The sequence below is a fragment of the Schistocerca serialis genome, chromosome 6 (genome assembly GCF_023864345.2).
Source record: "Schistocerca serialis cubense isolate TAMUIC-IGC-003099 chromosome 6, iqSchSeri2.2, whole genome shotgun sequence".
Classification (NCBI taxonomy): Eukaryota; Metazoa; Arthropoda; class Insecta; order Orthoptera; family Acrididae; genus Schistocerca; species Schistocerca serialis.
Window position 1 is genome coordinate 84,441,297 of NC_064643.1, and position 26,995 is coordinate 84,468,291.

The 26,995-nt window shown below is 40.6% G+C and overlaps 1 protein-coding gene across 2 annotated transcripts in view; it reads right to left on the reverse strand.

Annotated features, from left to right (window-relative positions):
* The window catches only part of LOC126484418 (Bardet-Biedl syndrome 4 protein), a 131,052-nt gene extending 117,969 nt beyond the window's left edge, over positions 1–13,083 (reverse strand). For both annotated transcript variants that reach the window (XM_050107931.1, XM_050107932.1), the window contains exons 1-3: positions 12,851–13,083; positions 12,570–12,712; positions 12,315–12,427 (exon numbers count right to left, since the gene is read on the reverse strand). In XM_050107931.1, the coding sequence (XP_049963888.1) occupies positions 12,315–12,427; positions 12,570–12,712; positions 12,851–12,965 (371 nt within the window). In that variant the 5' untranslated portion in view covers positions 12,966–13,083. The remainder of the gene's footprint in view (positions 1–12,314; positions 12,428–12,569; positions 12,713–12,850) is intronic.
* Positions 13,084–26,995: the final 13,912 nt, after the last annotated feature.

Here is a 26,995-nt window from a genome sequence, read left to right on the forward strand (position 1 = left end):
CCAGGAAGACAGCCACACAGGCAATGATGAGCAATGATAACTATGAAAACCAAATAAAATACAGGACAGCCATGAGATAAATGAGCAGAGCAATCAGGCGAGAGAAAACATCACTCATAAATAAACAGATAGAGACGGCAGAGGAGGATTACAGCCAGAAAAATAGTAAATAGTTTTACAGGACAATGAGAAGCTATAGAAAGGAGTACAGAGATAAGCCTGTAATAATGAAGGATGAGAATGGGAAACTGATCACTACAAATGAAGGGAATCTAGAGAACTGGAGAAGATACTTCAAAGAACTACTGAACAATCTGGTTCACACCTACAAGAACGAAAACAGGGCAGAAAACAACCAGAACGTACAACCACTAGTCGAAGAGCCAACTCTGATGAAGGGGAATGAGGCAATAAAAAGACTGAAATGGGAAGGCCTCAAACACAGAATGATATCAGCAAAGCTCACCAAAGAAGGGGGAGACAAGACATAGGAATGGTTAGCCAAACTCATAAAAGAGGAGTGGAGGAAAGAAGTAATGCCGGAGGCATGGAAAACTGCTGCTGTATTTCCCATATACAAGAAGAGAGACAAAATATTGACATAGAACTATAGAGGGATATCACTATCATTCATGTGCTATAAAATAACCCCAAGAATTATACTGAACAAGCTCAGCGCATACACTGAAGAAATATTAGACACAGCACAAGCGGAGTTTCAAAAGGGTAAGTCAACAGCCAACCAAACATTCACACTAAGACAAATACTAGATAAGAACTGATCAGGATACCTTCTGTATGTTTATAACTTCAACAAAGCATATGACAGTGCAGTAAGATAGGAGACGTGGAGGATAATGGCAAAGTGTGGGATACGGACATGCTGACAAATCTAACTAAAGTGTGTGTAATAGAATCAAAGTGTAGAGTGAAAGTACAGGGGGACTTCTCAGAAACATTTGAGGTAAAAACAGGAGTGAGACAGGGAGATGTTCAATTTTGCACTCAACAGCATCCTGAGGACAGTAATACAAGAAAGTGCAGGAGTCATCATAGGGGAAAAAATAAATGTTCTGGCTTTCATAGATAATATTTTGGCGATAGGAAGGAGCATGGAAGACATGGAGAAACTGGAAACTGTATTGATGGAAGAAGCTAAGAAAATAGGTCTAAGTATCAATGAAAATAAAACAAAGTTCATTGTAATAGGAAGAAGAGCTCAGTTAGGACCAAACCATCTAACAATCAGAAACCTGAATGAGATTTTCACTCTGCAGCAGAGTGTACGCTGATATGAAACTTCCTGGCAGATTAAAACTGTGTGCTGGACCGAGACTCGAACTCGGGACCTTTGCCTTTCGTGGGCAAGTGCTCTACCGAATGAGCTACCCAAGCACGACTCACGCCCCGTCCTCACAGCTTTACTTCTGCCAGCACTTGCCCGCGAAAGGCAAAGGTCCCGAGTTCGAGTCTCGGACCATCACACAGTTTTAATCTGCCAAGAAGTTTCAATCAGAAACTTAACCAACGCAGAAGAGCGAAAACAATATTGTGAAAAGGAAAGTTGCTACTCACCATATAGCAGAGATGCTGAGTCACAGATAGGCACAACGAAAAGACTGTCACAAATGATAGCTTTCGGACAGTAAGGCCTTCGTCAGAATTAGACAGCAAACACACACATATACAGGTTGTTACAAAAAGGTCCGGCCAAACTTTCAGGAAACATTCCTCACACACAAATAAAGAAAAGATGTTATGTGGACATGTGTCTGGAAACGCTTAATTTCCATGTTAGAGCTCATTTTAGTTTCGTCAGTATGTACTGTACTTCCTCGATTCACCGCCAGTTGGCCCAATTAAAGGAAGGTAATGTTGACTTCGGTGCTTGTGTTGACATGCTACTCATTGCTCTACAGTACTAGCATCAAGCACATCAGTACGTAGCATCAACAGGTTTGTGTTCATCACGAACATGGTTTTGCAGTCAGTGCAATGTTTACAAATGCGGAGTTGGCAGATGCCCATTTGATGTACGGATTAGCACGGTGCAATAGCCGTGGCACGGTACGTTTGCATCGAGACAGATTTCCAGAACGAAGGTGTCCCGACAGGAAGACGTTCGAAGCAACTGATCGGCGTCTTAAGGGAGCACGGAACATTCCAGTCTATGACTCGCGACTGGAGAAGACCTAGAATGACGAGGACACCTGCAATGGATGAGGCAATTCTTCGTGCAGTTGACGATAACCCTAATGTCAGCGTCAGAGAAGTTGCTGCTGTACAAGGTAACGTTGACCATGTCACTGTATGGAGAGTGCTACGGGAGAACCAGTTGTTTCCATACCATGTACAGCGTGTGTAGGCACTATCAGCAGCTGATTGGCCTCCACAGGTACACTTCTGCGAATTCATTTCTTGTAACAAAGTGTTTGAAGTCATGCTGGTACGTTCTGTTGCTGTTTGTTTCCATTCCATGATTAATGTGATTTGAAGAGAAGTAATAAAATGAGCTCTAACATGGAAAGTAAGCGTTTCCAGACACATGTCCATATAACATATACCTTTTTGTACCACCCTGTATACTCATGCAAGTATAACTCACACACACATGACTGAAGTCTCAGTTGCCTAAGATCGTAACGAGAATTCAAAAAATGGTTCAAATGGCTCTAAGCACTATGGGATTTATTATTTGGAGGTCATCAGTCCCCTAGACTTAGAACTACCTAAACCTAACTAACCTAAGGACATCACACACATCCATGCCCGAGGCAGGATTCGAACCGGCAACCGTAGCAGCAGCACAGTTCCGGACTGAAGCGCCTAGAACTGCTCAGCCACAGTGGCTAGTTCGAAAATTCAAGCCAGGGGAAGATGTCTAGGAGCAATACACAACATTATAAGATCTAAGTTACTATCTAGGCAGGCAAAAATAAGAATATATCAGACCATCATCAAAGCAATAGTGTACTAAGCAAGCAAGGCATGGATCCTGAAAAAAGCAGAGAAAAAGCTCATCACTTTTGAAAATAAAGTACTGAGAAAAATATATGGACAAGTGAAAGAAAATGAACAGTGCAGAACAAGGAAAAGCAAATAACCCAGACAATTGTACACACTACCTGACATCATAGCAAGTGTGAAAACCAAAAGACCCAGGAGTATGGACATGTGAGGAGTAGAGGAGAGAACATAGTAATAAAGGCAGTGATGGATGGATAAGCTGAAGGAACGAGACCATTAGGATGACTGACAATGAAATGGAAGGATAATGCCATAGCAGACATGCAGATACTGGGTCTGGGAGATGAAGTTGCAGCTGACAAGAAGGTATGGAAGGCTGGAATGAGTGAGGCCAAGGACTGACTGTGGATTGTTTGGCCAGTACAAGTCAGTAGGTAAGCTATCCTTAATTTTTTACCTATTTAGTTCTCTCTCGTCTTCAGTTATTCACTTCATTTTCTAAATTTCACACACATGAATCAGTACTTCATTTTCAGTTTTGAGGAAGTGCTAGGATTCTAACAACCAGTATAAACACCACACAGTTGTATGGTTAAATGAAAATGCTAAAAAATATGCAACAGGAATCAAATTAAAGTATTATGTCAAGGAATGTTTTTCCCCCTAGCTAAGAAGGAGAGACATATTGAGTGTGTAAGTCATCAGCGTCAAGTTGCAAGGAAAAGAAGTAGTGTATTAGTAGCATGAAAATCACCACTAAGGAATATGTCTCACAGAAAACACTCACTTTGTTTGTTTCTTTGGGACGCGATGATCCTGCACTGCTGTCACAATCTGCCTCCAGTTCTTATGCCACCTCCTCCCACTCAGTGAAACCCAGTATTCTGCAGTCACCTCATCTCGCCATCTGCTTCTTGGTCTTCCAGGGGGTCTTCAGCTTCCACCTTCTTAACATATATCTGACACACTATTCTGCCTTTCTCCATTCTGACAACATGGCCTGCCCTTTGCAAATGTCATCTTGCTTTGGAGATTTTCACTACCATGGGTTGGTTGACTAGCTTAATTATTTCTTTGTTGAATCTCCAAACCCATCTTCATGTTGCTTAGTCAAATGCCGGCCCAAAAATTTTTGGAACACTATATTTTCGAAGACTGAGAGCTTGTGCTCCTTGCTTTTGGTCATGCCCTGTGTTTTGGATCTGTATTGCAGTGCTGGCCAGGTGATGGTGTTGTAGAGTTCCAGCTTGATTTTCCTGGTCCAGAGTTTGGAGGATAGAAGTTATTGCAGGGAAAAGTAAACTTTGCAGTCTGTAGTCTGGTTTGGTATTCAACTTGTCTTCTATTGCAATCACTTATAATTACACTAAGGTGTTTGAAGTTGGGAGTGTTCTTGAAAGTGTAGTTTTCTATGCAAAGGTTATCACACTGTCGTGCAGTCATATTTTCCCCTTGTATGATCTTGTGTTCTGAAACTTCCTGGAAGACTAAAACTGTGTGCTGGGCCGAACGCAAAGTGGAACCTTTGCCTTTTGCGGACAATTGTTTACTGACTGAGCTACCCAAGCACATCTCACAACCCATCCTCACAGCTCTATTTCTGACAGTACCCCAACTCTTACACTCCAAACTTCATAGACTTACAACTTCTAGTTGTGACTGAAATCACAGCCAGATTCTTTAAAATTGTTAGTGTGATATCTGTGAAGAGGAGAGTTTCTGTGAAGTTTGGATTCAGGTAGCAGATGAGGTGTTTGCAGAAGTAAAGTTGTGATGACAGGTCATGAGACATCCTTGGATAGCTCAATTGGTACAGCACCTGTCCACAAAAGGCTTAAGTCCTGAGTTCAAGTTTCACTCTGGCACACAGTTTTAATCTGACAGGAAATTTCATATCAGTGCACAGTGAAAATTTCACTCTCGATCTTGTATTCTGTTTTTTTTTTTTTTTCATTAGTTTTTAAATCTACTTTCAGGGCAGTATTATTTAGCTTCTTGAACAGTGTGTCAGTTTCACCACTGTTATTTCCTCTTAAAATTATCTCATCTGCATACGTCAGTATATTTGGGTGTTTATCTGTGATGTTTTCATTTGTTGCTCATTTGGTTTCTCTTACCACAATTCCTATGAAATTTTTGAAGATAAATAGGGTTAAAGCATCACCTTGCTTCAGCCCAGTTTTGTTCTCAAAACAACTGGAGTCACAGTGTGTGACCCAGCTTACTGCCTTGTCCATACACACTTGGACTAAGATGATAAGTTTCTTGGGGATTCCATATTCTGCCATGATTTCCCATACCATACTCTGTGCAATGAATTGTATGCTATCTGAAAGTTATGAACACACAACGAACAGATGCTCTTGTTATATTCCCATCGTCAAGTTTGATGTATAATATGCTTTCTATTTTGATCTATTTTTCCAAAAACCATTCTGGGAGTCACCTATTACATCCTTGGTATAGGCGATGAGTCTTTGCTACATTACATCTGACAGTACTTTGTAAGCTATGACTAATAGCGACATTCCTGCAATTATGTTTATCTGCTTTTTTGTGTAAAAGGACAATAATTGATTCCTTCCAATCATCAGGTATTTTTTCATATTGCCAAATTTTAAGAATAAGATGAAATAATTTCTCATGAATTTTATGATCATCATATTTCAGCATTTCCTTGGTATTCCATCTGTTCCTGCTGCTATGTGGTTTTCCGTTTTTTTTTGTTTTTTTTTCCTTCAAACTGTTGATTACCTCTTTGTATGCTGGGTCATTTACAACAGGTTGAACTGTTGTAGTGCAAGTTTTCTGATAGAAATGAGTGGCAGAATACTTACATCAGCCCTAGAGGACACAGGGAAATCTATGTTTAATATAAGAGAGGGAAAAACAAATATGGAGAGAAGAAAGGAGAAGACTATACTGTTTCACACTGCATCAACAACATGGCCATTAAATTTGGTGGCCAAGTTTGTATTGGAGAAGGACGAGGAAGTGAATTCACAGAGCCCTGCTCAAAATACCCATCAGCAAATTAGCAAAACCACAAAATCTTCAATCCAGGTAGCCAGTTGAGGATTCGAACTCCATTTCTCCCTTATTCGAGTGTGGTATCTCAAGTGCTGGTTAATATGGAGGGTGGGGATAAGATAGAAGTGAGAAGACAGATATTGATGATGGTGGAAAGGAGGTCACAGAGGATTTGGGAATGCAACATTACTCTCCAATATGACATCAAAAATGTGTCATTCGATCTCCAAAAATGAATGGTCTCACACAATAAGTAGGAACATGAATTTCACTTTACACATGGCAAGTTTCTGTGGGTTACCTATATCACAAAAATTAAGATTTGACAGAATATTTAATTTATACAAACTGTTTTAATAGTTGTTAATCTCTGGCATTCAAGACAAGTTACTGTCATCATCCTGGTGGTATCATCTCGGCTTGAGATCACATTATAAAAAATACAGTTAATGAGACAGAAGAAATACAGTAACATCGGGTTTGATGTCTTCACGTGAGGAGATTTGGAACAAAAGAATAATGAAACTGAATGTCTGAAAAAATATGTCCCTGAAATACTGTCAGAGTTGTAAATGATGAAGCAACAAGAAAGGAAGAAATAAAAGACATGCTGGCAGGTGGTAGGAAGGCTAGCAGGAGGAGGACACAGTCTGACAATTCTGTTGTGTCTACTAGCAACACACTCCATCTGTCGGAGTTGAGCGGAGAGGAACTTCAAGATGGTGTAGGAGAAGAAAATGTACAGCAGACTCTGCACACCAATAGGAAGGATGAGGAAGCAGATACTACTCAAAATAACCATCACTAAATTAGTAAAACCACAAAAAGCATCAATCAGGGTAACACAGTACGGAAGAAGAGAGTACTGCTGGTAGGTACCAGTGATGGCACAGGAAAAGTTATGGGAGGAGTATCCTATCACCAGCCATTTCAAGTCAAGTGCTGGGCTGAATCATGTGACAGAAAATGGGGGCCTATGTGCAAGGATTTCACAAAAGATGATCAGGCCACAATAGAGCTTAAAACCAGGAAGACACTGCAGAAATTAAAAAATAAGAAGTAAGCAGGTGTAGATGAGGTTTCACTCTCTGTTCTGAAGTTGTGCATAGACAGCATAAAATCCCCAGTAACAAACATAAAAAATGAGCCCTTTAGTCGGGTATTTCTCCAGTGTGCCTACGAGTTGTGCCCTTACTAAACAAAGATAATGCTGAGGGTATTGAAAATACAGGCCAGTTTCACTATGGTTGTTTTCACAGCAATAACTGAATCAGTCATTAAGGAAAGACTAAATAGTTGCATGAACAAAAACAACTTTTTGAACAAAGCACAGTGTGGTTTCGAAAGTGGTGAAATACACCTGCTGGCCACTACAAATTTCACAAAACTGGTACTTGAAGCTCTTGATAAGAATGGCTGTGTTACAGGCATAGTCCTTGACTTGTTCAAGGCTTCTGATACAGTTGACCATAAAATATTACTAAACAAGGTAGGATCACGAGGCATAAGAGGAATATAGTACAAGCGCTTCCACTCTTACTTGGAAAACAATGTGCAAAAAGTAGAAAGAGTTCACACATCCAGTGGTCATAAATCTTTAGTAAAATAAGTCAGACAAGAAACACATAAACATAGGGTAGTGTATTGGTTTCAAGTCTGTTTTGAATATATATAAATAACTTTCCCAGCACATAGCTGTCAAGCTTGAGAAGAGGCTGTCAGTAACCACACGGCAAATTTGGAGGGTGCCCTTCCCAGTCCAGCTGTAAATTGTTTTGTTACTCCCAGTCCAGCTGTAAATTGTTTTGTTACTCTGCCATCAAACCTACGTTTCTAGCATTTGTAGACTTAGAGAAAGCTTTTGACAATGTTAACTGGAATACTCTCTTTCAAATTCTGAAGGTGGCAGGTATAAAATACAGGAAGCGAAAGGCTATTTACAATTTGTACAGAAATCAGATGGCAGTTATAAGAGTCGAGGGGCATGAAAGGGAAGCAGTGGTTGGGAAAGGAGTGAGACAGGGTTGTAGCCTCTCCCCGGTGTTATTCAATCTGTATATTGAGCAAGCAGTAAAGGAAACAAAAGAAAAATTCGGAGTAGGTATTAAAATTCATGGAGAAGAAGTAAAAACTTTGAGGTTCGCCGATGACATTGTAATTCTGTCAGAGACAGCAAAGGACTTGGAAGAGCAGTTGAACGGAATGGACAGTGTCTTGAAAGGAGGATATAAGATGAACATCAACAAAAGCAAAACGAGGATAATGGAATGTAGTCAAATTAAATCGGGTGATGCTGAGGGAATTAGATTAGGAAATGAGACACTTAAAGTAGTAAAGGAGTTTTGCTATTTAGGGAGTAAAATAACTGATGATGGTCGAAGTAGAGAGGATATAAAACGTAGACTGGCAATGGCAAGGAAATCGTTTCTGAAGAAGAGAAATTTGTTAACATCGAGTATAGATTTAAGTGTCAGGAAGTCGTTTCTGAAAGTATTTGTATGGAGTGTAGCCATGTATGGAAGTGAAACATGGACGATAACTAGTTTGGACAAGAAAAGAATAGAAGCTTTCGAAATGTGGTGCTACAGAAGAATGCTGAAGATAAGGTGGGTAGATCACGTAACTAATGAGGAGGTATTGAATAGGATTGGGGAGAAGAGAAGTTTGTGGCACAACTTGACCAGAAGAAGGGATCGGTTGGTAGGACATGTTCTGAGGCATCAAGGGATCACCAATTTAGTATTGGAGGGCAGCGTGGAGGGTAAAAATCGTAGAGGGAGACCGAGAGATGAATACACTAAACAGATTCAGAAGGATGTAGGTTGCAGTAGGTACTGGGAGATGAAGAAGCTTGCACAGGATAGAGTAGCATGGAGAGTTGCATCAAACCAGTCTCAGGACTGAAGACCACAACAACAACAACTCTGCCATCCACTGTATTAACACTCTGGTGCTTCCCAATATAAGTATTTAAATTTGCTACAGTACTTAGGCCTACTTTTGCAGTACCCTGTTACTGTAATCATCTGTTACTTTCATTTTTACCCCACTTTCACTCCAAATATCATTTGCACTGTTTAATTTTGCACTATCATTTGTATAGGGCTTGTCTTTTCAGAAACTTAATAGTTGCCGAAGGAATGAAAAAATTATAATTCCTTGCCTTTTTGACAAAAAACTAAATTAAAGAAATCCTAAGCAGCAAACACCACGTAAATAATGTACTTAAATTGTAAAAAGACAAATAAAACCGCCAAACACACAAAATTTCACAAAATTATCAAATATTTCATCAGTCTCTAATAATTTACTCCCAGCTCAATTTTTTTTTTAAAGTAAAGGAGAAGGGCATTACTATGAAAGCATCAGTGTGCTGTGTATTATTTAGTATGGATAAATAGGGGAACTGTGTATCTTGTGATATCACCTGATTAGAAACCACAACAGCTTACACATGATTGCCTTGAACTTGCGATGTGATCTGATCTGAAAGCAGTTTTATTCCTAACTTCTAAGCAGACATGTGTACAATGAAATTTTTTTGTCATCATTTAGGAAGATATGGAGACAAAATCATTCACAGACAAGTTTACCATGTACACAGGAAGGAAACCACTACAATCTATAAAACATTTTAGTAGCATAGGTGAGTGAAATGTACACAGTACCTTTTCCAACTTTTTAAAGCTTCATATTGTAAAATGTTAACTTCCATAATCTATAATTAAGGACAAGTTCTCTCTCCTGGTGACAACAACATTATAGTCATTCAACTGCTACGAAACAAAGAAAATGAAACCTTCATGGATGTTTACGATTGGTTAGTGTGTAATAAACTGACAGTGAACATAAAAAAAACAAACAGTATGAGAATTATAGAGAGAACACACTTCTGTTGCGCTACGCATAGTTAATAAATTAACTGATAGCGTAACAAAAAATTTTAGGGATGAATACTGATTGTCAATTAGCATGGGACAAACACACGAAGAGTGTAGAAAAAAAAAAAAAATCACCAGCATGTTCAGTTTTTAACAGCAAATGTTTTGTGGTAGCATACTTTTGTACTCCAAAATCTTGGCTATGGAATTCTTTTCTGGGGATCGAAGACACAAAAGATGGATACAGTTTTTAAACTGCAGAAAAGGGCCAATAGAATAACAACATAATAACTAGAAGTAGTAGACGGACCCATTGTAAAGACCTGTTTAAAAACGTGGGTACTGGTACACATGCTGTGCCATGTGAGTACATCTTCCAATCTGTTACGCATGTTAGAGAAAATATTGCTAAGTATTTCATTAAGAGTACTCATGGAACAAGAGCCAGTCTGGACTTACAATTACCAAGGAAAAACAAACAAAAATCTCAAAATGGTATATTATATCATGGAATAAAGCTGTATAATAAAGTGTCCAAGCAGATGAAAAGATTACTAAGATACACCTGTTTAAAAAGGCAGCTAAAGCGTTCTTTGTATGTAATGTTTTAGCAAGAAGATTACTTATATGATTCAGAATAGTGGTTAATAACGGAGGGTTAACGACACCTCCTTATCACATTATGATACTGTAATGCTATTGCAATACAATCATGTGAAAAGATCTATAATGCATGATAGTATTGTCTTGTCATTGTCCCAAGTCCAGCATCACACTCATCGTGGAGGGGGAGGGGAATGTCAGTCTGAGGTGAGCATATGAAGACATGTTGGGGAATAGTGTAGTGGCATGTTTACGAGCCTGGAATCAGTTTTCCCTATGGACTGGAGTTAGTGCAGGGGCACAGCGCAGCAAGTTCATGGTTCTGAAATCATCAGCAGACGTTTTTGATGTCTGCAGTGATGAAGGGCAAACAGTGTTTATATGAAAGTACTTTGTACAAAAGGGACCAACCGAATGAGGCAGTGCAGCTGTTAATACCTTGACCTCATATTCTGGAGAAAGTACCTTGCTCTGTCAGTCTAGTCATCCTGATTTAAGTCCAAAATCATTTCAGACAAGTGCAAGGATGGTTCCTTCATCAGTGTCACAGCTGACTATCTCTCCTTTCCTCATAAAAGCATACTTAGGCCCCTATACCTGGTGTATATGTACTTTTTTTTGGCAATTTATTTTCATTCTATTCTGTCATACAGGGGCATATCCTGGGGTAACCTGACAAACCGAGCAAAAGCTTTAGCGTGTAATAAGACTCATTTGTGGTGCAAATTCAAGAACATCATGTAGACACCTGTTCAAGGAACTTCATATCCTAACCACTGCTTCTCAGTATATTTATTTCTAAATGAATTTTTTTGCAACTAAATTATCTCTATTTCCACCCAATAGCCCAATACATAGTATCATATATATATATATATATATATATATATATATATATATGTGTGTGTGTGTGTGTGTGTGTGTGTGTGTGTGTGTGTGTGTGCACAGTTTAAACAGAATTTAAAAGACTTTTTGATAAGCAAACCCCTACTACTCAATAGACGAATATCTTAACAGGGAGTGTTAGACCAGCTTCAGTAAAAAGTCTGTTACATTTCAGTTTTGACAGTACTGGGTCACAACAGTAATAATCACATATTTCGTGTATGATAAATTTATTAAAAGTGCATAATTACATTTCATTCTGACAGTTTATTAAAGAACATCAAGTTTACTGTAATGTATTGACCTATTTTGACCATCACCTGACAAATGATCAGGGTAGTCAGTATTATATTCAAATGTTTTATGTTTTTTATACTTTCTGACTTGTTCCACACCCACGAGAATTATCTCATAAAGGTCTATGGAATGAAAACTGAATGTAATCTAATCTAATTGTATTTTGGTTACAAATCTAATATCAGGTTTCCATTCGGAAAGTGGGTGCACTCAGCGACTGTTATGTGACTTATAAATTACAGAGTGCAGCAATCAGTTGTCCTTTTTTAGACTGACACCCGAACAACAGGGACGTACATGCATTGAGGTTAGAAAATAGTGCATTGAGAATGGCCAGTTACTAGCTGAAATCCGGATTTGCATAATAAAATATAAAAAAGGACGACTGATTGCTGCACTCTATAATTTATAAATCATGTATCATTGAACGATGATACCTGGATGAATTAATGTGTGGGCTAATTGAAAATAAATTATTACACATTTGAAAATGGACTATTTTCTGTTAATAATGTACCATTCAATACATGCAGTAAGTAACACAACTTTATGTACGAAGGCAAGTAAGTAATTAATTTGTAGTAGATACTATGAAATGAAATCTAGAATAAAAGGAGTTATCTCATTCAAATCCTTCAAAATATTACTTACAGAGATCTTGCAACCTGCTTGATGTTGTCCACGTTCATGGGATTAATGGCATGACATGTTTGAAAATACTCGAGGGAATCTTGGATTCTTCCTTCGTGCCTCAGTATTAAACCCTACAAGGCGTAAATACATTCATGTTTGTCATGTTATTATAAGTACGTAAAATTGAATATTCTGCACAGAACATTTTGAATGTGTATACGATAATCTCGATCTGCAAAATCTACAACTATGAAAATAACTGTTTGCTGATACCTGCATATAGTTTGCGAATTCAGAGAATCCTTTGCTCTTCTCGAGTTCTTCTTGGATTAATATTTTACATATCCCGAATTCCTTTCGTGCATAATGTAGATGTATCAACCAATTACGACTTTCAATTAACGGGCAATCTGGAACTATAACATGAAAACTGGTGAGAACAAAACGTGGATGAACAAACTCTTACGTCCTTCCTACCAAGTGGTTAATCACTGCAAAATCAAAATTCTCAACAGAATTCAAATGCAGTTAAACAGATTTTGAATCAATCATACCTTTTCTCTGTCTCCCCACACCACTTCTGGCGACGCTTGACACTCGCGCCGAATTTGATATTCCAACACTGGGCCGACCGTTTGGTATGCCATGATGTGTATTTACAGAATTCATGATTTATGACTCTTCACCAATTAAAATCTAAAATGTGTAACATGCACGTTACTGGCGTTGTAGCAATAACAACATTCACAAGACATCTACCAAAACATTGACTTCGCTCACAGAATTGAGAATAGCGTTCTGTTTGCGGGTTCACGTTGCCTAGCAACCACCGACAACTAGCATTGCCGCCCTACGAAAGATAAATTTACCGTTAAATATACGTTTTTTCCCTGCCACAAATTCGGGAGTGGAGCGAGTGTCATCATCACATATTATGTCAGTTATATTCTTGAACGTTTCGTGAAAAACACAGTAAGGTTACTCGGGGCAACTGAAGAATGGGATACAACTCGTCGCCTTTGACTAATGACATTGTGGCGACGGATTACAGCAGTGATTTCTGTATTACAGTGACAGTAGTCCGAAGTCGATAGTTGAGACGGCTAAGAAGTTCACCGCCGTTGCTTATCTTTGTAATTTACTGGTTGTCATAGATTAGTGTTCATCAGCGTAATAATAAAGAATTGGGTTTTGGAGTCGACGCAAGTGCGTCGGATAATAGTTAGCGGCTACATTGGTGTCCCCGAACGGAAAAGAATACAGTGCAAATCACAAATAAAAAGCAGTGTAGCACAACGATGGCAGATCAACGGGAAGATACGAGCGTACAAATGAACGATTCCGCTACAGCAACCGGAAGTACAACTACAACATTACGTTTGCCGAACTTTGGACCACATTACCGAAAGAGTTGTCTATAAGAACCGAGAACATTTTCCAGCAATATAATGTGAACAGGGACAGTGACAAAGTAAGCCGTATTTTCGCGAATATGGACCAAGAGCTAGCAAAGGTAGCACAAGAACTCATCATGAAGCCAGTTCATGAGCAATCGTATCAAGCCTTCAATGAGACATCCTAAAACGCTTAGTATTGCCCAAGCAACAACGCATGCAGCGTGTTTTGTTTGAGATAGCAATTGGAGATCGTTCTCCGTCAGAATTACCGCGACATTTACGCAACTTAGCAGGACATGCAGTGGCGCAGCTACGTAAACAAGGGCCCTGGGGAAAAAATGAAATTGGGGCCCATATAAACTAAACTAAATACTTTACAGAAGCAAAACTACTTCAGAAACAGCTACTTACTTCCCACTGCATGGCATAATAAGACAAACTTATTTATTACTAAGTAAATTATAATGCGTAACACACACAGCAGATACCATTTAATCATACTTCCTAAGAGTATTATAAATGTGGTTGTTTCTTACGTTTTCACTCAAAAACGGCTGGCTAGATTTGGATGAAATTTCGCGCATGGATAGTATACAGCTTGGGAAGGACATAGGATACTTTCGTACCCATAAAATGATCGCGTAGGATAATTTTCAGTATTGGTTCATACTACGGAACGAGGTCGCGGGTAGAAGCTAGTGAAAAGCCACTAAAACATCAGCGGAGCACACAGGGGCAGTCAAGTCTTTAGGACTTGTACGTCCGCGATGGCAGGGAGGTGTGAGGAGGCACGCTATTATCAGTGTCAGCAACTCACTCTCACTAAAGCACCGATCAACACGATTTCGTTTAGAATTACGATTTCCGATCGGCAAGTGTCCTCGATGGTGATTGTTCATCGGAGGTGAGGGTATCATCTGGAGTGCCCCAGGGAAGCGTGGTACGTCCGCTGTTGTTTTCTATCTACATAAATGATCTTTTGGATAGGGTGGATAGCAATGTGCGGCTGTTTGCTGATGATGCTGTGGTGTACGGGAAGGTGTCGTCGTTGAGTGACTGTAGGAGGATACATGATGACTTGGAGAGGATTTGTGATTGGTGTAAAAAATGGCAGCTACCTCTAAATATAGATAAATGTAAATTAATGCAGATGAATAGGAAAAAGAATCCTGTAATGTTTGAATACTCCATTAATAGTGTAGCGCTTGACACAGTCACGTCGATTAAATATTTGGGCGTAACACTGCAGAGCGATATGAAGTGGGACAAGCATGTAATGGCAGTTGTGGGGAAGGCGGATAGTCGTCTTCGGTTCATTGGTAGAATTTTGGGAAAATGTGGTTCATCTGTAAAGGAGACAGCTTATAAAACACTAGTACGACCTATTCTTGAGTACTGCTCGAGCGTTTGGGATCCCTATCAGGTCATATTGAGGGAGGACATAGAAGCAATTCAGAGGCGGGCTGCTAGATTTGTTACTGGTAGGTTTGATCATCACGCGGGTGTTACGGAAATGCTTCAGGAACTCGGGTGGGAGTCTCTGGAGGAAAGGAGGCGTTCTTTTCGTGAATAGCTACTGAAGAAATTTTGAGAACCAGCATTTGAAGCTGACTGCAGTACAATTTTACTGCCGCCAACTTATATTTCGTGGAAAGAACGCAAAGATAAGATAAGAGAGATTAGGGCTCGTACAGAGGCGTATAGGCAGTCATTTTTCCCTCGTTCTGTTTGGGAGTGGAACAGGGAGAGAAGATGCTAGTTGTGGTACGAGGTACCCTCCGCCACGCACCGTATGGTGGATTGCGGAGTATGTATGTAGATGTAGATGTAGACAGAAGGTAGGGCCATGTTTTCGTGGCTGTGGTAGATTGTAATTAATAACATAGCTACGCAATAAAAGGAAGTAGACAGTCTATTTTAACAAGTTACTTTACATTCTTTTTCTGGCTTCAGTTTTTGCACATTCATCAGTAAGTACCGTTAAACCTAGATTTGATGCGGCCTTGTTTTCGGCTGCTATGAGTGCCACATGTCGAAGTCGAGCTTGACCCTTATTATTCCTCAAATAAGTTTTGATTATTATTAGTTTTCTGAATGATCTTTCAGCTGTTACAGAAGTGACAGGTATTGCATAAAATAATAAACCTGCGGTAAGCACTTCAGCCATGTCGCATCCTAGCACAGCATATTTAGTTATAAGTTTCTCACATATTTGGGAACAGTCCATGCCGGAGTCAATTTAGGTAGAACAAGGTATAAGTATTAATAAATTGAAGTGAAATATTAGGGACTATTGCATCAAAATATTTACTTCGGAATTGATCACATTTTTGCAATAAAGTTGCTTCATCTACAGTGACCAAAAATGAAGATGTTAGAAAACTAAATATTTGACTCTAAATCATTTCTATAAAACATCAATCTTGTTTTAATATCTGCTAAAGCTCTGCTTGCCTCGTTCAAACAGATATCGCGTCTTTATAACATTTTGGTTGCATAATTGATGTCATTCAATATTTGATGCATTAATTCACAAAGGAATGCGAACTCGAAATTTAGCATTTTTGTTTTAATGCTGTAATGCTTTCGAATTATGACTGGCGCAATGTACATAATTAGCATTTGGCTTAATATTCTTAATCTGTTTTTCTGCACCATTATAAACACCACTCGTCACAGTCACTCCATCATAACCTTGATCCACATACTTTTTTAAATCAATATTTTTATCAGTAAAAAATAATCTGCTTGACTTAATCTGCTGCGCCATGTCTGATAACTGCCTAAAAGCCTAGGAATATTTTTTTAACTCTGTGTCGATTGGTTGTCCATTTTCCGACGTGGTTATTACTGCGTATCTCAGAATAATGCTTAGCTGATCTACCTTCGACGTATCCTGAGTAGAGTCCACTTTGATGGCGAAAAACGGCGATGTTCTAGTTTGTTCTAACAGTTTATTTTCAAGTTCGTTCCCTAAGCATTCAATCATTTCATTTCGAATTGTTGGACTCAAATGCCTTGTAGATCCTATAAGCAAAAAGGCGTGATTTTAAAAATGTTTTCGAATGTAAGCAACTGAAGAAATAAATGATAAAAAAACTGCTAAAAAAGTTCTCTGAAGTGAAAATGATTATATTTTGGGATATCTAAAACTTGCCGCACATTGTGGTCATACCTGTCGACAATCTCTACAAGGGACAGAATATTACCATAGCATCCTCCCTCCTGATTTAAGTCTCTTAATGTCCTCTGAAAGCCAATGAACTTTTGGCGAGAGTAAGTTTGACATCATATAACCTTGCAAGAAGCATTTTCCAAAATGACGGATCTACGAATTTCATTTTCGATAGTATCATTCTTTTCCCAAAGTCTGTACACAACACATGCTTCCGTATGGCCACTCTGTAAACTGTGTTCTTTAATTCCCTCTGATAACTGCTTCCACTCCCGATTACCCGTATACCATACATGAAATCCAAGTTTTCTTACCTCCCGCCTAACTGTCATAGTACTTCCAGTGGATCCTGATGCAGTTTGGAATTCCTGTATGATGGTCTGAATAGATGTCTGTCTATTAAACATTGCGATCATCTTCAACTATCGGCGGTCTCTGTCAGTCAACAGATGAGGTCGGCCTGGACGCTTTTGTGCTGTACGTGTCCCTACATGTTTCTACTCCACTATCACATCGGAAACAGTGGACGTAGGGATGTTAGGAGTGTGGAAATCTCGCGCACAGACGTATGACAAAAGTGACACCCAATCACCTGACCACGTTCGAAGTCCGTGAGTTCCACGGAGCGTCCCATTCTGCTCTCTCACGATGTCTAATGACTATTGAGATCGTTGATATAGAGTACCTGGCAGTAGGTGGCAGCACAATGCACCTAATATGAAAAACGCATATTTTTTAGGGTGTCCGGATGCTTTTCATCGCATGGTGTATACAGGTCAACAATGGAGGTGTTATTTGCTACGATGATGATGAGGCGATCACTAAAACAATACACAATCATCCAAGACCAAGACCCACATTTTCTCTTCTTGTTTTATGAAATTCAGTGTGCAGTCGGTTACAACACTTTATTGGTATCTGTGATTAAGGATCATTAGCTTAGTGGAATTCCCTAACAAACAGGTGAGTTACCATTCTTAATGCCGTATCATTGCTTGTCCACTATAACGTAGCCGATCGCTGCTCAGGAGAATTCTGGGATGGTGCGGAGCAAGCAAGGCCTTGGCAGACGAGATAAAATCGGTACTTTGCAGGGCTGCAATTTCGCGCGCAATACCTATTGTTTTTGACATCCGAAATAACGCGCGGCAGCAACAGTGTTGCGTAATAATACATTGTAGAGATTTCATATTCAAATGTGGTCACACACTGTATTGTCAAACACACAGCTAGTGATTCAGCGCCACTCACTGTTAGTTTGCAAATATTGGCAGCCACGGTAGCTCCGACTTCAATCGACAAGACCTGAACGGCGGCAGGGTCAAAGTCTTCGCGCACAAGCAGTACACCTTGTTATATCTTTGTTCTGGAGGTTGGAGAAATTTTTGTTGCTGTGTTGTCCGAACCAGTCACAGCCACGACAAAAGCACCACCGTCGCAAAGATGCGAGCTGGTGCCAGAGCCGTAGAGACTTGACACTACCAGCGCCACGGGCGGCGCTGAGGATGAAGATATCGATTTCGCCTCGTCGAACTGCTGGCCGAGTGCAATCCGCCAATGACTGGACAACAACGGACAGAAGACCACTAGAAAGACAGAGGAGCAGCTCTCACCCACTTGTTTATAGATACTCGTTAATGGCTGCCTTAGACAGGGAAGACGTTTAGTGATGTATTAAAAGCGAACACACAGTTGTTGTAAATTTCGTTTGCTTTGTACTCTGAAGTTTACCAACGATTATTTGCACTTAGCCGTTGAGGGCCTTTTTTGTGTTACATTACATGCAGTGTTGCAGACTTCAACTAGCCACGAAGATAAGTAAACCTTTTAACTCATTTGTGTGACTTTGTTGCTAATTTAACGGAGTGCTGCAGAGCCTTCGTTCTCCGACCCTGTTAGCTGGCCCTGAGGCATAGCTGTGTAGTAGTGGCAGGGAGAGTTTGTCTTAGCGGTGTACTGCACCAGGAGCCGTTTCACAAACTCTCAAACTCGGCCTACTATAATAACAGTGGCACCTCGACCTCCGCAGCAGTAGCGACGAAGCCTTTGAACTGGCGACGAGGGTTCAAAAAATTTGTGATTTCAGTTCGTGCCATTCGAAGTTTGCTGGTCAGGGACCAAAAAATTAAAAGTCAAAAATTCTTTATTGAAATTAGATATTATATAACTTTCTCGAACTTCGTTCGTGGAGGTCGGGGGGTCCCTTGAGCTTTGGGGCCCCGGGCACTGCCACACTTTGCCCTATGGAAGCTAGCTTAGTCTATTTTCGGACGAAACATCACGTACTGTTTGGCTCAACCGTTTTCGAACAAATATCGGATCAGTAAGGGCAGCCGACGATAGCGCGTCGCTATAAGAATTGGGAGAAAAAGCGGACGTGAGTTCCCATTTCTCACCAGTGACTACAATGTCAAGGAAATGTGCCGCGGTTAAGGGGGAATCGGAGGACAGACCTCAAGAGGACAGCATAGAAGAGAGACAGGTGGAAGCTGCTCGTATAGAGACCAAAAAAGAAGAAGACGACAAACTGTGTGGTGCCTTGAGAGGCCTGCAGGGCCGCTTTACGATACTGCAAGATGAACTCATCGCTAGTCGGCGTCCATAGGAGATATGGTTTTTTCAACGTTAGCATCACAGGCCACGTTCGAGAAGCGAAAATTCGTTAGTGTGATGCTGCTATAACAGCAAGTTTGGTTTATGGGCTAAGAAGTATGAACAACCATGCGGGTACCCAAATGCCAAGAGCAGCTGATAAGGGGCATTATCGACCGCCAGCAACGGTTTTATCGCCCCACAAGCCTCAACAAGAGATAGGAGCAACACAACGTGACTGTGGCGGGAATTGCTAATCAACAAACCAGCAAAAACAAAGCTAGGCTTATTTTGGTCACGGAAGCTTTGAATGGAGAAGAATACCTTGTCGAAAGCGGATCAGATATTAGCAATCTGCCACAACAGTGCATTCCAATGATGCAACTCAAGCAAATGTTTAAGCTGAAAGCAGCAAATGAGACTACGATACGGATGCTCGGAACAACTCGTACGTCAGTCCAGAGACTCAAGGAACACGAAATTTCGTCGTGGCTGCAGTCTCCCATCCCATCTTGGGGACGCACGTCGTAGAACATTTTAAGTTACAAATTGATATACATAATCAACAACTAATTACTAGCAATTTACCACAAGATACCTGCCATCAAACTGGAGGAATTTCAAACAACAACAGTCGCAGCTAAGGATGATCGCCCATTTCGACAGATATGCACGACTACCCCGACGACACAAAGGAATCAGTGTCAGCATTCAACGACGCTCTACATCAGAACTGTACCTGGTTCGCCGGTCTACGCTGGGGCCCGCCATGCCAGCACCAGAGAAGTACGCAGCTGCCAAACAACACTTCAATATATGGTTAGACAGGGGGATTGTACGTCGTTTGGACAGCCCGTGGGCATCACCTCTACACCTGGTGAGTAGGAAAGTTGGTATCTATAAACTCTGTGATGATTTACGGACGTTAAACGTCAGGACAAAGCCAGGCTGTCACGCAATCCCAAAATTCGGAACTTTACGGGTATTTTGTAGGGGTTAACAGGATTCATTGCCATAGATTGTTATAAGGTGTACACTCAGATCCCATTGGCTCCCTGTGATATTCCAAAAACAGCGGTTATAACACCTTTCAGGCTATCTGAACTTCAACTTACACCATTTGGGTTATGAAATGCCGCACAAACATGGCAGCGATTCATAGATGAGGTCTTCCGGGGATTAAACTTTTGTTTCGTCTATATTGATGATATTTTGGTGTTTTCACGAGACGAGGAAAAACACAAGAGACATTTACGAATATTGTTCGATCGTTTACAAAAATTTGACGTCCTTTTAAACCCTGATAAATGTACAGCAGGAAAAAGGAAGAATAAATATCTGTGGTACGAGGTAACAACAGAAGGTATTAGGCCTCCGTGGGACCATTACTCTTGTCGGAAGGATGTAGGTACCTGTTTACAATGATTGACCACACTACACGTTGGACAGAAGCTGTACATCTAGGCAGAAACGGCGGCTAGGATTTGGAGTCTCAAGCATGGTGACAACCGACCGGGGACGTTAGTTTGAGTGTGAACTTTTTTCAGAGCATACGAGATTATGTGGAATTTCCCATTTACGGGCTACAAACTATCACCCTACCAGAATGGCAATGTGGAAAGACTCCACAGAACTCTTAAAGCTGCACTCATGCGTCACCAGGAGAAATGTACCGAAGCTTATCCGGTAGTGTTGCTTGGGTTACGAACAGCCGTTAAAACAGATATCGGCTCAGTACGAAGTCAGTTCGTTCTTGGCCAGCAAATTCGTAATCCCGCCGATTTAATAGAGCAACGAAATACAGTGATACCTTCAGCTAGCGTGTCACAAGACTTCTCACAAAAATTACAACATTCAATGCAAAAACTTCGTCCATAGGTTCCTCTGCGTCACGGCACAAAACCTGTATTTATTCATTAAGATCTTCATCGAGGTTCACATGTATGATTACGAGTAGATGCAGTCAAACCATCATTGCCCCCGCCATATGTGGGACCATACTGAATCTTGAAGCGTGAGACACATGCTTTTGTCATAGAGCACGAAGGAAAGGCCACGACAGTATCTATTGAGAGACTAAAACCAGTGTATGCGGCACAGGTGGAGGGCACAGTGCAGCCTACAGCACTCGAAACCACAAACAATCGACACGGTGGAGAGACATTAGACATTAACGCCTGACAATAAAGTGGTCTTTACGAGCGAGGAGAAAAGTAGTTCACAAACTTGTCAGAAGGAGAAGGATGAGCAGCCAATTGAACACGCAGTCCAGGTGGAATACAGAACGCCGGCAGGAAGAAAAGTCGCAATTCGGCGCCCCTACTCTCCAGCCGCCTCGGCAGCCAGTCAACAGAAGCCACGGGAACAGCAAAGAAGACACCTCGATCAGCAACAGAACAGCCCAGAGAAGTGTTCTACCGAGCTGAATGTCGCATTTATCCTACGTGTCCAGAAATTCCAGGCGCCAGGGCTCCAGAAGAAGATTTTTGCGGTCGGAAGAGAAGAAACAGCAGCCGCATTCTCCATAGAGTCGCCACACAATGGTACCTACGTGCCCCACATTCAAAAAGGGTGGGATGGGGGCTACTGTGGTGACGTATAACAGTGACAATAGTCCAGAGGCGATAGTTGGGACGGCTGAGAAGTTCAGCGCCGTTGTTTATTCTTTGTAATTTACTGATTGTCATAGTTTAGTGTTTATCAAAGTAATAATAAAGATTTGGTTTTTGGATTCCGCACGAATCTACTAATCCAGTTATTTCGGATAATAGCGAGCGGCTACTGAAGTTACTTCTACTCTATCGACGACTCTATATTCAAGGTAACATGCTGCATCGCCATAAATATAATCCTTAGCATATCAGTCTCCACCAAGAATTGACTGGTACGGGCTGTATGCGTCGCATTGAATTCTGCCGATGGGCACAACTTCAGATTCAGAGGAATGACACATTTATTAATTTGATTTATTTACTGACGAGGCTACATTCACGAACCATGGAAATGTTAATTTGCAGAACATGCATTATTGGGCAACTGAAGATCCATATTGGCTGCAGCAAGTTGCACACCAAAAACCGTGGTCGGTGAATGATGCTGGGGGATTCTGCAGGACAGAATTATAGGCCCCTATTTCATCGAAGGATATCTTAATGGTAGGAAGTACACCACATCCCTGCAAGAAACATCAGGTCTGTTATTGGAAGAAACACCTTTGGAAACAAGGAACAGAATGTTGTATCAACACGATGGGTGTCCGGCACATTTTTCGCTGATAGCTAGAAATGAGTTGCAGGACAATTCCCAAATCGTTGGATTGGATGCTTCTGCTACTACTTGACGCCTTCATGATGATGATTTTGGTGATTGCTTATTCACTGTCCTTCTGTAAGTTCACCTGTCGATGCTGTTAGTCTACTGACTCCAGCAGGTCTAGTTTCACTCAGTCGACTGACCTGCTGGAGTCGCCCCAACTAGGGGTGTCCGGTCGAGGTATAGTGGGGAGTGCTGGAGAGCTGGTAGGGGTAAAATCAAGCCAGTATGACGGTGGCTTTCACCAGGAGTGGATACGGATCACCACAGCTCCATAGCCCAGGAGAGTGTTTGTGAAATAAGAAGACAGGAGAGATAGTTTTAAAGTAATTTATTTTGTAATGCAATTAAATAGTACTTTTACATTATCTGTAGCAATACACACTAAGGTAAAAAAAACCGATGCACAACGGAGAAATTATACGAATAGGATGGAAATCGGTGATGTACATGTATAGGCAAACAAATGAACACAATTTCAGAAAAAATGGACGATTTATTCAAGAGAAAGAGCTTCACAAATTGAGAAAGTCAGTAATGTGGTGGTCCACCTCTGTCTCTCATGTAAGAAGTCGTTCAGCGTTGTATAAATTGATAGAGGTGTTGGATGTCCTCCTGAGGGATATGCCAGATTCTGACCAATTGGTACATTAGACCATCAAAATTCTGAAATGGTTGGAGGGCATGTTTCAAATGTTCTCAATGCAGGAGAGTAACGGCTACCTTGCTGGACAAAATAGGGTTTGGTAAGCACGAAGACAAGCAGTAGGAACTCTCACCATATGTGAGCAGACATTACCTTGCTGAAATGCAAGCCCAAGATAACTTGCTATGAAGAGCAACACAACGGGCCCTAGAATATTGTAGACGTACAACTGTGCTGTAAGGGTGCTGCAGAAACCAAAGGGGTCCTGCTATGAAAAGAAATGGCACCCTACACCATCGCTCGTGGGTATAGGACTGCATGGCAGGAGACAGTCTGGTTGGTATTCCACCATTGTCTGAAGGGTCTTCAGGCAAGTCTTTCGCCTGTCTTTCGCCTGTAATCTAGTTGAGTGGAGTAGAAGTGTCTGCAGTGATGATTCCCATTCCAAAATGAGCTCTGATGACCAGTTAAGATGCGTCTGGAGACGTCCCAGACAATCATGGGATACCAACTTGACTATCACCTGCCATGCAGACTGACATCCAGGAATGATGGCCTGGGTTGCATTTTCTATCCATAGCAGGACCTCTTTGTGTCTCATCTGCGACAGTCTTACAGCACAGCGGTAAATCGATGACATTCTACACCCAGTTGTCTTGCCCTTCATGGCATCCTGGACTAATATTTCGGCAAGGTACTGTCCGACCATATACGGCGAGTGTATCTACTGTTTATCTTCTAGTCTGCCAAACCCTATCTTTGTCACCAAGATTGCTGGATTTCTCCCAAATTGAGAATATTTGCAGCATTATGGACATGGCCCTCCAGATATCTCGGGATTTTAACGATCTAACACGCCAGTTCTTCAGCCTAAGGTAATTCAGTGGAGGTTCGAAATGGCTCTGAGCACTATGGGACTTAACATCTATGGTCATCAGTCCCCCAGCACTTAGAACTACTTAAACCTAACTAACCTAAGGACATCACACAACACCCAGTCATCACGTGCAGTGGAGGACAGTCATGTTTTTGTAGATCGGTAACAGAGGCGTTCTTGTAAATATGCTGTATCCATAAACATTTATCACTGTCTTTCTTTTCTCAGTAATGTCGCTAGATATTCAGAAATCATTACGTTTTCTTCCCTGCTCATGCTGTGGTAATACCGACTCAACCATGACACATTTCGACGCATTTTGAGGCAGTTGATGGCTCCGAAAAGTTTACTTAGAGCTTCGATTGTAAAAAATATTTTGATAACTCCTCCATCGTTCATGAAGATGAGAAATGCGACAGCTTGAAATACGAAATGTTGTTCATCAGGAAAGCCTTGCTCAACAGTTACTATGTTAGCAGTGAGAGGTGTCATCATGAAATGGTTTAGTTGTTTTGCTACATCTATTAACTCTGACAGATCTTTGCACCATTCCAGAAAGTGGGCTGTAGCTGATGATCCAATCATGTAATATTATTGCGAATGCTGCTGTGTTTTCTGGGAAGTTTTCATAGGCTTCAGATGCAATACGAATGTCAATAACGCTGCCCTATACAGACTCATTCTTTTGGAGCAATCTTTAACGACAATTGGAGCTGAGTCCTCAAATTCCCTTGGACTGAGCAGACATCCCTCTCTCTCTTCGCTCTCACAAGATGCAGGAAGAAACCTAGCACATGTATCAAAAAGCAGGCGCTATACATTACTGGACAAATACCAATCTTGCTGTGCGTTTTTACGTGATTTAAATTCAGTATTTAATTATACTCGAGTGTTTGTTAAACTACAACTGTCAAATTCAATTTAATTATGTTTGAGGTTCGCTTTCGCATTGGTTTTAAATGTGAGGTTGATAAATAGACGTGTCTCTAACTGAACTGATGTCTTAATGGTCCATAATTGATGAGTTTGGAAGTAGAGGATATTCAAACTTCCCATGTTCTTAAATTTAAAGGCAGCTGTATACCAGATGAAAGGTTTTTAAAAGTTTTTTTTAAGTTTCAAGCATTTTGCATTGGTTACAGAAACAATAGACCTTCCAAATGAATTTCTCGTGCACAATTTTGTTCTGTTTTCCATTGGCACTTTGGCTATATGGATTACCTCTGTTCCACTTCCTACTATCATAACTTCCTACTTCACATTAACTAGAATTCTCCTCATATCCACAAAGTATCCCATACACATTTTGACACTACACTCGGAACTCCCGCCATGCTGACTCGTGTTTTTTGTGCACACCTACTCCCTTCTGCACAAAACTGGCTTCTCAGCTGCTGCTGCTGCTGTTGGCTACTGTGAATTCTCATTACTGTGCTGCATTAAAAATCAAATATCTCGTGATCAACCTCACTGTCATAAAATTCAGATCAATCTACGTAAGTTTACACATGGTTCCTTATCTTTATCTTTATGTTAATCCGCTAACTTAGCAATGCGAAATTAGTTTGAGCAGTAAAGCGACATGCGAAAGCCACATCTCCCACACACAGAATCGATGGTTGTAACATTAAACGAGAAATGTCAAATAGAGTTGTCACTCACGCCACGCACCAAACATTTTAAATTACAGTGTTAAATTACAATTTACGAAATTGATTGTATCATATACGGTACATAAATAAAACACAATATTGAAGTATATAAGCTCTATGAATATAATGCTGAAGCATATGAGGAAAAGCGTATTAGAATATACGATAGTTCTCTTGTGTGTTGAGAGCTTCATTCATGTTTGTTTATTTTGGTTTCTCACACACTAGAGCTGGTAGAAACTACTTTCAACTCTCTCTCTTACTGGGAAGTGACGTTGATATCAAATATCTTGCATAAAACACGGTGCACGCTCGAAACTCGATAGCAGTCAACAAATGAAAAGCTTTGAGGACGCCATACTGGATTTTTGTTTACGTATTATAACTTGCATGTTACGACAGTACGCCGTTTCAAGGGAATGGCGCACTGAAGATTTATCACACACATGCCACTCTTGTTATGATGTATTGTATTTAAATGTCAGTTAATGACATATCAATGGTGAAAGCCTTCAGGAGATCGTGAGATGAAAGAAAATATCACAAATTGTACGAGTTCACCATAGTGTATTGAATACAGATACTTAGTCACGAAGTAGAAAGAAGAAGGTGGCCGTCTTGCCATATTTAACATTTCCTCTATACTCCTTCACGTCCGTAAAAGATTCTGGAACTTCCTTACTAATTTAATAGAAGTATATTCCCGATTATTTGATGTTGTATACATATAAGAGCGCGCTCTCTCTCTCTCCCTCTCCCTCTCTCTCTCTCTCAGGAGTGAATTTGTTCGATTTTTTAGAAAAACGAAAGACTGAATTACCGCGAGTGACAAATATTTCGCTGTTTTTTCGGAATATGTCGCGATTTTCGAGGATCCATGGTACATCTTACTACTGTAAAACACAAAGCGACGAGAAAGTCGATAGCAGTCAAAATACGTGCTGCATAAGTACCCGTAATTTTGACACCACTTCGCCGTAACATTCGATTGAAACTTGCCTCTCCCCACTAGCGTCGTTTGTGGATGTTCTAATGAGCCGGAAACCAG